At 31.9% G+C, this 14,360-nt stretch overlaps 1 protein-coding gene across 1 annotated transcript in view; it reads right to left on the reverse strand.

Moving 5' to 3' along the window:
- The window catches only part of LOC138317740 (neurofilament heavy polypeptide-like), a 78,577-nt gene that overhangs the window by 25,063 nt on the left and 39,154 nt on the right, over positions 1–14,360 (reverse strand). Inside the window, exons 6-13 of the mRNA XM_069259604.1 lie at positions 12,844–12,951; positions 12,131–12,262; positions 11,299–11,784; positions 7,763–7,918; positions 4,791–4,928; positions 2,545–2,718; positions 1,068–1,241; positions 448–618 (exon numbers count right to left, since the gene is read on the reverse strand). Of these exons, the coding sequence (XP_069115705.1) occupies positions 448–618; positions 1,068–1,241; positions 2,545–2,718; positions 4,791–4,928; positions 7,763–7,918; positions 11,299–11,784; positions 12,131–12,262; positions 12,844–12,951 (1,539 nt within the window). The remainder of the gene's footprint in view (positions 1–447; positions 619–1,067; positions 1,242–2,544; positions 2,719–4,790; positions 4,929–7,762; positions 7,919–11,298; positions 11,785–12,130; positions 12,263–12,843; positions 12,952–14,360) is intronic.

The raw sequence follows: 14,360 nt of genomic DNA on the forward strand, positions 1-14,360 counted from the left end.
TACACTCTAGACAACAAATGTAGGTCGTGCATGCATTTCCTTTATTATTTTTTCTTGAACCAGACAAATGCCTGTTTAACTTACAAGAAAGTGAAATCTTCCCTTTCTTCTTAATTTACTATTATCGTTTCCAAATGTGTATTCGATATCTCCTACATTTTACTATATAAAGTATTATCCCAGAAAAGATCATATTATTCTCAATGATTTCGAGAAAAAAGAACCATCCAAATACTGAATAATGGAAATATATCTTGTCGTCACATACAATTTGAAATATTGCAAAAATTTAATTTGCTTGCATTTAAAATGCAAACAACACCACCCCTATACCACGACAATACCCCTACCACGACTAATGCAGACTAAGTGCAAGTTTTACAACTCCTGATTTTTTAACTAGCACCACATTTTCTAGAAACACAACAACGACAACCATGTGCAAACCTTATTGGCAAACTTTCGAGACTTCAAGCCTTTGAACGTTGATTGAATTTTAAGGGCTGCTTTTGCAACTTCAGGATCGTTCAAATCAATATCGATTTCTTCTTCGGCCGGTTTACTGTTGCAAAGTGGAGCATCCAATTTTGTGACGTTTACATTATTAATAGCCGTAGACTAATGTGAAAAGAGAAACATGAGAACATAGTTAAAAAGTCGAATAGAGCACACATATGATGACTACAATTTGTATTCACTGGTTAAATTTAACTCTGTTCAGAGGCAAACAAGTGTGAAAATATGCATTCTTCTTATCTTTTAAGATGACTCAAATGATTCTTATCAACTTACACAAGATATTTTACTCGTGTTGAAACTGATGGGTACACGAAATAAATACGTATCATGTTTAAAGTAGTGATGAAATGTTCCAGAAACAATATAGCACAGTAATACAACTTAGATAATTAACTTCATTCATGATAATTAGCTACACTGGATATATGGAATCACATTAGCATAATTTACAGAAAACAAGGCATTATAGAGGCATTCATACCCAATCATTCTGCTTGAGATCAGAAATTAAAGTTCTTATGTAGAAACAAGAAAGCAAAATGTCAAACCTCTACTTTGGCTGTGTTTGATTTCCGAAACTTTAATCCTTTAAATGTCGATTGGATTTTTATCGCTGCTTTTGCTACTTCTGGGTCATTGAGGTCAATATCAACCACTTCTTCTACATGTTCTACATTCTCCATCGAGTTTTGTGAAACTTGTGGGTCTATTAGTATGGATTCCTGTATGCAGGTTACGATCAAAATGAGATACACCGTCAACAACAAACAAGTTTTTCTTGAGAAAATAAGTGAAAGTTTTCTTATACACACTTTCAACAGAGAATCACATTTCATACGACAGTCTTTTTGAAAAAGATGAAAGGCATGCAGAAACAAAAATGAAAAATAAAGAAAGAAAGTAACCATTTGAAAAAATTGAAAAACCGACAACACTTTAAAAGAGAGAAGGCATGGTAAGACAAGTAGGAAAAATGGAAATTTACCACTGTTGACTTAGAGTATTCTAATAAGATTCAATGCTGTGTAAACTCACTTTCCAAGAAAAGAACAACATGCTAATTTAAATGATAAAGATAAAGTTGTCTTCCCAAGTAAATCCAAGTTGGGCATAACGCCATAGAAATATGCGAGATGTATACGCATTACATTGTCCTATGTAACAAAATGAAACTTTCTAAATTTATCTTCATGATGATACTGCAGTGAAAATTTTAATGGCATATATACTGAAGATTGTCAAAAGCAAAGAATATAATCGTCCTGAAAATCCTCAGAAGCAGGTAGTAACCCTGATAAGAAATTAACATTGATGGATCAAGTGAAAATTGACACGGCATGTTTAGTAATAATCAACATAAATTAGATATATGAAAACGAAAACATTTAAAAAATGCTCTTTCTTCAGACAAAGATAACACAAATGACAAAAACAACCACTGGATAAGGAAAATTAAAATTGTGCAAAATCAAAGTTCTAAAGGTAAAACACTCAAATCCTATTTTACTGAAAATAGTATTCTGGTTTTGACTACCGGTATTTACAACTCTACATGTGTCCATTTCTCCGAATCTGAAGTGATTTTCATGATCATGTTCACTTAAAACAGCAGTCGTACAATAAAATTCATCAAATGTATAAATGTATGGTCTACCCTTTGAAGATTACTGCCAAATATGAAAATGGAAACTAGTGATCTATACATGCAATCTCCTGCAATATGTAAAGTCAAATTACTGACAAAATGGAAAATATTTTTTCTACTGTGCCATGAAAACAAAGAAATGCAACTGCCGATGATACAAAAATGATAGGAGATCAGGTCTTCAAATCTGATTCATGATTCTTCCAATCATCTAAAATGCCAATTGCTGAATATCGTAAAAAATGTGAAATGAAAATGAGAGAAACTGACTTTGCACGACCAAAAAGTTATTTTACTACGTTGTGAACCATCCATGCACATATAAGATTTGAAAACTGAAACAAATGAAAATGACAGAATTTCTACGTGTGCCTTCAAACCTTTACACTTCTGAGTTCCTTCCTAGTTTTAAGGCCCTTAAATCCAGCCTGAATTTTAGTGGCAGCCTTTTCGACCTCAGGATCTGCCAAATCAATGTCTATCTCATTGTCGACAACCCTTACATACTTGTCGTCACTGCTGTCAGCGTATCCTCCGTCAGTCTTGTAAGCCGACTGTAACACAAGTTCACTTAGTCTTAGCACTACAACTGGTTTGAACAATATTGATCGGTACTAGCACTCGTAACTATAAACCTACAAGGTTTCAAGTAACAATTAGCAATAAAAACACATACTCATACTGTTGTAATGGTTTCACAGATAATCTGTACTCAACATTAGAGATATGATGCAAGGTATTTAAACAATGACTATTTTATGAGTGTCATTGACAGAATTTTTGAAAATCTTTACTTGTAAGAAAGATTTAAAATCCATGATCACAATCACAATGTAATATGCCAACAGCAAATAAAACAAATGTGACAAAAGCACTGAATGAATGTGAGTTACCTTTGCCTGCAGTCAAATTAAAAAGAAAATGAAAACTGTCATCAGAGTAGTGCGTGAAGATGTTGTCCCGATAAATTAGTTAAGTAAAATCTCGTGGGCGTACCGATAACGGCAGTGTGCATTAGACTATCGCTATCAGCAGTAGTACCTGGATAGCTAGAGCACTGATATAGCATATTCCGTTGAGAGATTATAGGATACTAATGGACACCTATTCACCTTTAACCTGCAGCTTACTACCGCAGCACCACATCAGATGCCCTAATCACCTGTCAATCAGTATTGAGAATTCTATCTGAGAATGCATCCTTTAATCTGGTTGGCAGACATTGTCATTTAAAGACAAGCCAAGTTAAGGAGAAGAAAAGTATAACTTTCTTGAGAACAACAGAAATGGTCGGTAATTGGAAGCTACCACACGAATTTTGAAACCGATGTGGAGTGTTAGAGGTAATATTTTGAAACATACTTGGCTACCATAACCCCAATATCGTCTCCTCTTACCATTGTCGGTATGGGCGAGACAATCAGAAAAAAATATTAGACTATATCAATGGATAGTTTTAATACAGAGATCAAAAACTCCAATAATCAGGCGAGTTAGAAAACAGAATGCCAGATACATTCAACTAATCATGTATGCATACATCTCTATCACGTAACATACCAGCTAGGGGATCACCACAAGCAGTGATATCAATTACCTTCACGGTCTGTACTGACACAAACCCACTGTGGGGATACATAAACCAACAGTGTTATAGCTACCGCCAAAATGTTTCCAAAAACAATCTTTAATTTCTTTAACAAAAGTACAAGATATCATGATTGCATTATCGATGCAAACGTATTGGATATTCTTACATTATATACGCTTATAACATGACCTTTTATGTAGGGACTAGTGTTGTTAATTGGTCTACTACTATAGCGGTCGTCGCAGTTTTGGAAACGTCTAGGAAATGCCAGGGGTCAGAAATCACACGCGGCAAACTGACAAACTACAAACTATGCAATAATGAATATTGATTTGGCAAGTCCCGCAGATACAACACTATTCGTTATTCACCAGCCCAAATACTGGTACGAGACAAGACAAGTGGGAGCTACAAATGCACAAGTATATCGCTTTCCTGAGGCAATCACCTCATGTTGAAAGTGCTGAACAGGTCAGTATGGGATTTAAAGGTTCATGGTCACGGGTGAATGATATGTCCTGCAATCTGTCCAAGACCTCTGCCTTACGAAAAATACACACTGTCAGCATAATACACAGAAAACAGAGAACAAGAACATGGGGCATATTACGATGGTTAATGCAAATATGAGGCTTGTATGGGGTTTCTAGTATTAGTTGCAGGGCTGCTATTTGTTGATGGAGCTCCGACTCCCCCCCCTAAGATATCAATGAAAATAAATGCAAATCATAGCCGCGTACTTACAATGTCTTAACATTAGACAGTATTTCAGTGCTATGAGTATGACATTGATGCTCTCTCTATCGTTGGATGTTTGTGCTCTAAAACTGATTCCCTCACAAAACAAGTGTTTGAGGGGGAATTGTGCCAAGCCATGCATTTAACCCCGTGCATAAAAAATGAAGAATAGTAAAAAAAAAGGCAAAAATCAATAAGAAATGATGAAATGAACAATTACAGCGAGGAACCATACCCAGAACAAAAATAAAAACATCATTGGCGACAGCCTAAACCAGATTGACGTGCAATTCCAACCTGTTTTTTACGGAATTCTTTTCGCACTTGGTGACCTTTGAAACTAGCTTGGATTTTCGTGGCTGCCATGGCCACTTCAGGATCATTTAAATCAATGTCGTCTGCCTCATCCTGATCTGCCTCAGACAAGCCCGACTCCTGATCAGATAAAGACTGCAATAAGGCACTATTCTGATTGGCTGAGGTGATTTTACATAGACTTTATAAGAACAGTGTGTCAAATGGTAAGGATCTGATCTTTCCTGATCAGGACAAATTATCAAAGCAAATACGTTTTCCTTTCACAATATCTGTGGAGAGAAATGAGTAAGTCAATGGTATTATATAATGGCGATGACAATATCAGTAGATGGACGAGTCGTATTTAGCATCAATAAAGTACATGAAAATTCAATCATGTCTAATGGGATATGCTTATCTAAAACAATTTGGTAGAATAAATAGTTATGCTTTGGCGTCTGGTGTGTCACTCAACTTGTCAACCGTCCATTACGTACTCTGAGGCACAAAATTGCTTATTCAAAAGTTACATGATCATCGTCTTTGTGAATGTCTCCTAAACCAGCAGTTGTCAGTAGACGTAACAGTTTGATGGTGAAATTCAAAGACCCTATGATGAAAATATATTTACACAACTACAATTTCATTAGTAACAAATCGCAGATTGACAGCATCAATTTTGACATTCATAAATCAGGAACCATATTTACCACTTCACATTCACGCAATAACAATAATGGACTCTGGATATTTTAGACTTTCGACAGCTTAAATCTACATTTGAGAGTAACTTTTTAGCAGATTGCAAAGAGATCAGCAGGTCTGATACAATATTCAGATTGTAAATGGGATGAACGTAGTAATCACCTTTTCTATATATATCTAGTTTTACAGATCATGAATATATTACTCTATGAACTCATATTTCTCCTTAATTCTGTGTAGGAACATCCAAAGAAATTAATCTTAATCTAACTGCCTAAACATTTATCAGTTATCTGTGTAATCTTCAGGATACTTTATCAAGGTTTCCATTACACACATACAACTGTATATGTATATGTTGCAAGGGAAATGGGCATACAATTCAAATTTCGATTCTGGCATTCTAAGCAACATGTCTTCTGCATCAGAAAACAATGAAAGTAGTAAGGGTGAAATTTCAACAATTAAAGAATTGAATGTAATATCAAATCTAGTACGATATCATCATAAACAGGCCAAAACAACCAGCATTATGATATGCTTAATTGATGCATTAACATAAAACATTTAAAATACAGAAAAATACAGTGAACAGAATGTTAACCAAATAACCCCTTTAACTACAAAATCCACTCTACCAGTCCTAGTATTAAAAGAGTTAAAATGAGTTTTTGGTGGTGACTGAATTAACATTAACGTTTTAATCTATCACAAGCATGAAAGTCTAAAAAAGATTTTTTTTTAAATTGTTGCGCATGTCATTTCTGAAATAAAAACACACTAACATTATGTAATTTTATATAATACATATATATACATTTGTAATTATACACTATACACTGAAAATAAAGATAACTATTATGCAAACAGGTATATATTAATATATGATTCAAATTGCAGTCAAAACTACAATTAGTCTTTTCGTAGATTAAATGCTGTTCATGAAAGCATTAGAGTTCAGTCTTTGCAAAGAATGAGTATACCATGCTTCTATCATGAGACTGTTAACTGGAGTTATAGTGTTAAATAAGAAACCTTTCTCTAGAAATATGAAGGGTCATATAAGTACTACTAGTATATTTATATCATATTAAAATTATTTTCCAGAAAATAAGGTCATGCATACATGCAGACAAAATGAAAGATGAATATGCCAATTAATTTTTAACAATAATTCAATAAAAAATATGATAAGTATTGAACTCCATGCATGCAGTATTAGATAAAAACTAAACACTATTTTCATATCTTTTAAATGCATGCATCTTAAGTCCCTCTCTCATAAAGTTTAAAAAAAACCAAATAAAAATATATACAGTAGCATGCTTGTTGTTATAAAAAAACCTTTGATAATCAGTTTTTTTTCTTTTTTAGAAAACTATTTATTCTACTATGTGAAAATTTGTCAAAATATTTGAAAACAGTTTTTTTTTTAGATTTAACTATGCGCTTTTCATACCATTTATAATCTTTTTTATCAACTTCATGTCAAACCTCTGAAGACTAGCCTTGTAAAGGTATTAAATCTGGACCATACAGAACAATCTGTTAGGGACTACTCTAGTTCTCTAGGTTAGTTCTGCCCAGGACATGCATCTGAGACACAGATTAGTTACTAAAGAACACAGGTAAGTTCACTGTTTAAATAATATGTTTAATGTTCAAAGAGAATATTTTACTTTGCTAGCTTCTTTTTTGAAATTTATTATTTTTTTTTCTGCAAACTTAATTTTTCATGAACTTTTCATTAATTAGATTTCACATATTTTCTTACAGTAGAACAACATATTTATTTAGTATTTCATTTGTTTTTCTGAATTGATATCCAAAAAGAATGATTATTTCTCCATAAATATTCTGGAAATATTATTCATACTTCTGTACTTAACATTCCTTATTTAGCGGAACATTTTTGTTTATTATGAACCAATTTCTTTTAAAACAATAGAAATAGTTCCAATTAATTTTAGAAAATCAAACCACTTTTTTAAGGAACAATGATTATTAATTATTGGTATAATGCAAAGTTATCTCCCCTTCTATACATGGGCTGTTGCCACATCTTTAGTTTGAACAGGAAATTACTATAAAGTATTTTTATTTTAAATTTCAAATGCAATCAACATCAGTATCGGCACTTAGGGGTAGATAACTATGCATATCAGCAAAACCAAATATCACTGAATTAGATTTTAAGGAAGAGAAATTAACTACGACGTATAAAAGAACATGCAGGAACAAAAAAAAAAAATCTATAATATTCCAACCTTTGGTTCTTTCATGTCTTTGCGAGTCTTATAACCCTTAAATCCCGCTTGAATTTTTGTGGCAGCGTTTACGACATCGGGGTCATTTAAATCAATGTCTATCTTTTCAGGCTCGCCTTTCTCTGTCTCATCAGATTTTGGTTCATCGGGGCTAGACTGTAAAAAGTTAATATAGAATACTAGTAATTCCTCTGAATGTTGAAATTCAATGCAAAGCAATAAAATATTTGATAGTTCCTTTGGATGCAGGAACATATTACTGTAACCATTGAAATGAGATGATTCAAACAGCTGTATGTTTTCTGTTTAGTCTCTTTTTTTCTCTCTCATTGGTATCTCATTTTTGCAGAAAATAATATCTCTCATTTGTAAGAGTTACTTCCCCTTGCTTCACTTTTATAGCCAATTGGAGATTTCCATCATGTCCATGTTGGCTACTGGGAGATTTACTTAGTGAAAACCATAGCAGGTATTTTAAGTATTTAAGCAACAAAGGGCAGTGAAAGTGGCCAACTATGTGTATGGGTTTGGGGATACAATCTTTGCAATCTAGGGTTTGGGGATACAATCTTTGCAATCTTTATGTTGTGATACAATGTGACATATACAATATACTATACACCGTGTCAATCACATAATTACAGTGAGATCACAAAAACAAAACAGACTTAACTTGATGGTCTCAACTAAGCTAATTCATTTAGCCTGCATACTTATTTAGTATCATTCATTTAAACAAGATTTCAAAAAAATCACATTTATCAATTATTCAGCTGTATAAGCTTATTAAAAAGAAACTGGGTATCCTTGTGGCTAAACATTTTAACTTGCATTATAAGCCATATTACATCTTTTGTTATATTTTTACTTGCCCACTGGCTCAAATGGTTCTAAGAATGATTGACTTTTTTAAACTTAAAAGGGTTCTGTATTCCCTGGCTATTTAAGAATACACGATAATGTAAGTGATCCTTCATTAATAAGTTTACACCATTACCAATAACATATCCAAAAAGGAAAACGAAAAACGTCCCATCTAGTACATGACTTGGTTATCATAGCCGACTCAAATATATACATAAAATAACACTGTTATAACACTATTAATCATGTGAAACATATCCCCATCACCTAGACAACTTTGCTTGGATCTAGATATTATAACAATTTTGCACAATAAGATTTCACTCATAAATAATTCAGAATTTTGTAACAATTCAATCAGCAGAAGCAAATATCCTGAAATAAAATTGTTTTAATAAAATCTTAAGGACACATATTATATATCATATTATGAAGCCATCAGTTCAGCCGCTGAAACTTAATTGGAAGTGAATCTTGACAATCAATAACAATAACTTACACTGAATTCATTAAGAATATATGATTTAAACAACAGTAAAACTATGACGTTTTAACACATAATACCATATTCATCCTAATCAAAGCTTCATTTCACCTGCAAAAAAGTGCTCTTTCCACTCTTGTTGGCAATAATGAAAACAATAAACATGTATGCCACTGGCATTTGCTATGCCACTGGCATTTGCTATGCCACTGGCATTTGCTTAGAGTTACCATTATATGTTAATAATACATCTAGTCATAGTGATAAAAAATTGTATTCAAAATATTACGATTTGTTAACAACAGAAATTGTCTTCATTAGGCTGATCTGATAAACATTTTTAAAATAAACTCATTTTAAGTATTGCTTTCCTCATACAGAGACAACTTTTTTAAATGTTTTAGGTGAAATGGTTGTTAATTTTGAGGAATACAGTAATCACTACTGTTCAGGTAAACATCTTGTACATGGAAATAAACAACAAAAATATTCAATGAAGAACTAAACATTTATAATACTTTATATAGAATATATTCATAGATTCAATGTTAGTAACTGTGCTTTATGATACAGATTTGGTTCAGGTATCATTGGTAAAGCAAGATTGGTTATTTTGTTTTCCACTTGTAGAGTTATGTAGATTAAATTGATAGGATGAATACAATAAGCTGGGGCAATAAGCCGTGTAATTTTAATACTGTTCACTCTTAAAATGTGTATGACAAAATATTTAGGAGAAAATTTGGTAATTTCATTAGTATTTTCAAAAAAAATGAAAGAAAAATAAACAATATTTAATACATTTTCTACAAAATATAACCTCTTAACGTCTAGCAACTATTGTCTAGCTACTACGTTATTTGATTTGTTTTGTGCATATACAGGAGTTGGAAAAATATATCTATTCTTAATATGTATTCTTATGTAGCATAATATTTAAAATCGCAAAAAAAATATTATTAAACAAAATCAAAATTTAGTATTTTAGTAAATTATTTAACAATAAGAGGAAATAGAAGTTCAAAAAAAAAAATGAAAAAAAATAAAATAAAATAACATAAATATGGAATAAACTTTGACCTTAATTAGCCTTTTAAAGTACGGGTATCATAATCAAATATCTTAGGCAAATAATTTCTATACCCCATCCTATCTATTGAAAGACGAATACTGAATATTAAAATAAAATATCATACATTATCATAAAAAATCCTTCAAAAGAAAGTACAATCTGTAGAATTCTGAACCATCATTTTCAAAATTTTGGCAGTAATACAGACTTTCTTATGTTACTGTTGAGTTTAGTGAACCTATACTGATTTATACCATATTAATCGAACAATATTTTCATAAATCAAGGAAGGAAAATAGAGAAATGACCAAGTGTAGATTGTCAGTAAACAATATACCCCAACAGGTATGACTTGGGAATGAATCCAAGGAGTGATGAACAATATATCTCTAGTCTAGGGTAGAAGATATTGTATACCTCAGTAGCAGACTATATATATCTATAAATGTATATATGATATTCTCTACTCCAAACACCGAGCCCCTAAGAGTAGCATATTCTTTATAAACAAGAAAGATACATAATACTGTCAGGGGTATAGAAAATAGAGTAGTCATTCCATCAAGGTGCACATTTTAACACTTGAATTAATATGTTGAATAATCTGGTTTTATCCTGCATTTCCAAAATTACACAATTAGCTACTTTAATTGTTACGAAACTATTGAGTTGTCTGCCCCCATAAATTACCAGTCACTACCGGGTAATTCATCACATTGAATCACAGTATCAATTGAATCAGAAGTTTTGCTTTTTCTGGTTACAACAAAGGATAAATATTTATTACCAATTTTCATGCAAGCTAATGGTGGTTTTTCTTAGACTTGATTATTTTAAACATCATCCGAAGATGTTCCATTAGGCGCTTGATTTAGTAGAAAGCTATCATTAAACAGTTTAGTTTCTTCCAAAATAAAATGCTTCATGAGAGCATTTTTATAGTATTAATAAAAATCGTAGAAAGAAATTACAGTGGTGTTAAACATGCACCTTGTGGAACAGTTCAATTATCCCAGTTATAACTAAAGGAAAATAGTTAATAGAGAAAGCTGGTTTATGTTTTGTTTTGGAAAGAGAAATAGATTCTCTAACTAGTTAACTCTACATCTGTGTCACCTGTTCAGCTTGCTGTTGGGTCTGTGTTGAAGGACTTTCATCAACATTTTCCTCTGATTTTTCCTCTCTTGTTTTTTCGGCTGGAGCATCTGATACATCTATTTTTTCTTCAGATTGTGCCTGCTCAACTGTCTCCTGGGCTATTTCCTGAGAAGTTTGTTCTAATTTGTTTTCATCAACCTTTTCCTCAGATTTTTTTTCTACCTGAGTGTCTTCAACTTTTTCATCAGAATTTTGTTCTTTGTCCTCATTTATTTTTTCATCAGTTTTTTGTTCTAAAACTTCTTCAGTTTTTTGTTCAGAGTTTACTTCATCAGTTTTTTGCTCTGAAGCTTCATCAGCTATCTCCGTTAGTCCAACTGGCAATTCTTGCTCAGCTCGATCCAATTTTTTATCAATAGTTATAGTTTTATGTGATATTTCTTGAGTTATCTCCCCTGTATCAGATACTCCAGCCTCTTCTCCACTAGATGTCTCTTTGGTTCCCTGTGATTTAGTGAATTTGAAGTTTACGTGGCAGGTATTGGGAGATACAAATAAGCCATATTGGCCTCTAATATGTAATATACATAATGTAAAACATATTACACTGGGATAAAAGTAAATTATGAAATACAGGATTTTAACTTCCTCATACTAGTGATAATTATGTAGTCTGGCATGTAATCAAAATGACAAATTCTCACAACCGCTGACGGTGTAGGATAGCTTCTGCATATAGTTGTTCATTTAAAAAAAATATCAAATTAGTAACATAGGTACCAACGTCTGACAATAACTGTGTATATAGTTATGAAATTTGTAACCATTAATATTATCACCGATATCCTACCTTCATCTCTTTCCTCGTCTTGTGCCCACGGAAACCTGCTTGGATCTTTGTTGCTGCTTTTTGTACCTCTGGGTCTTCTAAGTCTATATCAATTTCCTCTGGTTTCTTTTCAGTGGTGAGCTGTTGTGATTCCTAAAGCATGTAAATAAAATTTTGTTACCATTTTTAGCGCTTTACCTATAGTAAAATCTTTTTTATCGACTACTGTTCAAATGATGATTCCTCATCTAGAAACTACATGCTGTACTATCTTGTATAATCATAAACGATACGACAAGATATGAATTGATTGGATAGGCCAATATAAGAGACTTTATGAATGTTTTCGCGAATTTTTATTGTCCTTGCATGAATACTGAAATAAGAATTTACTTAAAAAAAGTTTGTGATGCTTTTCTTACAGCCTTATCTTTTATTATTTTAACAAAATATATTGGTCATTCAGAGGTATATGGCACAATATATATGTATATATATCAAAATGGTGATGGCAAACTAATCATGCATAATAACTGCATACATAAGAAAATTAAATCATAAAACGAAAATTAATGCAACATATTAATTAGGGAACTTTAAATTCCCTTGAATAATGTAACAAAAAACTAAATGTTATAAATGTCAAAACATTCATTAATTAAATATGATCCAATCTTCAACAGTTTATTCAAACCGTAATTGAACATATTCATAACCTCCGAACTCTGACCTACCCTTCTGGCCTTGACCTCCTGTCTGACCTTGTGACCTCTGTATCCAGCCTGTATTTTAGTTGCTGCTTCATTAGCATTAGGATCTAAATCAGCCTGATCATCGTTAGCCTTGATTAATCAACAAACAACACAAACAAACTCATGCAGTGGCAACAAACTTAGTGGCAACAAACACAGCTAGCGAAACCAACATTGACAACAACAACAAAAACAGTAGTATATACCTTAATTATCCTACAAAATAAGCCATTAAATTTACAACATTTGAGGTTCGAAACAAGTTTATAAGTTGAAATTTGATCACTTTTATTTATCTTGTATTATAGAAAGGTATAGAAGAAGCAGACACTGAAATTATATGATTAGAAGATCAGGCCTAATTTCTAATTATAAGCCTAGTACAAACACTAGCCAGGTCATTGTCTTAGTAAAAACAAATACTACCAGACCTCAACGTAATATCTGTGGTCTAATCGAGTCATTACCGAGTGTCAGCTTTGTCAGGTTTGATTGGACTAATATGACTATAGCTTATCATCATACATCATACACTGTATGATAAGTTATCAGCTTATTATACTATAGACATATCATAGATGCATGCAATGTTGGTAATTGGTTTCTTAAAAATCAAGACATCACCTTATCAACTTAGGTTTATGCTAATACACATCAGTTTATTATCAGCTATGGGCTTATTCAATTATTTCCAGACATCAACTTGTCACATAATTTTTTTGGTTAGTTATCATAATGTTTATGAACCAATATTTCAAGACATCACCTGGGATGTGGACTATGTATGAAGTAAAAATTTTATCGCTGTAATCAGTCATAAAATAATGGCTTATTAATCAGGATAATTATGGTAATAACAAAAAAAAATGTGTGTAGCATCATATCAACACCTCATACCAGTTCCATTTACTGATATAAATCATTACGTAATGGCATCTTTATAATGTAGAGAAACAAAAGATTTAACATAAAATTTTATGTCAACTTTTTTTTATACAAAAAATGTACATACAAGTATAATGTTCCTGTATCAGTTTCCAACATAATTTTATGTATTTTTTATAGTTAAAACATTCGTTAATTTCTGTTAGACACTAAAATTTTATGTCAATAGATTCTTTGATAATACTCATTGAAAAATCATTACATATACATGTAATACTTTTTTAACATAGCAAGTTGTTTGAGATGCTTTGATATAACGATACTACCATCAAAAACTTATCAAAAATGCAAAACTTCAAAACATACTAACAATTAAAAATAAGCAACAAAATGGAGGTGCAAAAATACCTTAATTATGTTGTTTTTCAGAAATACTTTGTGCAGACATTTTTAATTTTGTTAAGAGAATAATTTGTGTTTTTAGTAGTGATAATGGTTATTAACTTAAACCGCTTTGAGCCTGTGGATTAGACCTATAAACGTTATTCATCGCAACCAGGAAAGCCATGGATGAAATAAGCATCATTTTTTTATGTAATTATATTGAATTTCTT

Source organism: Argopecten irradians, chromosome 3 (assembly GCF_041381155.1).
Source record: "Argopecten irradians isolate NY chromosome 3, Ai_NY, whole genome shotgun sequence".
Lineage (NCBI taxonomy): Eukaryota > Metazoa > Mollusca > Bivalvia > Pectinida > Pectinidae > Argopecten > Argopecten irradians.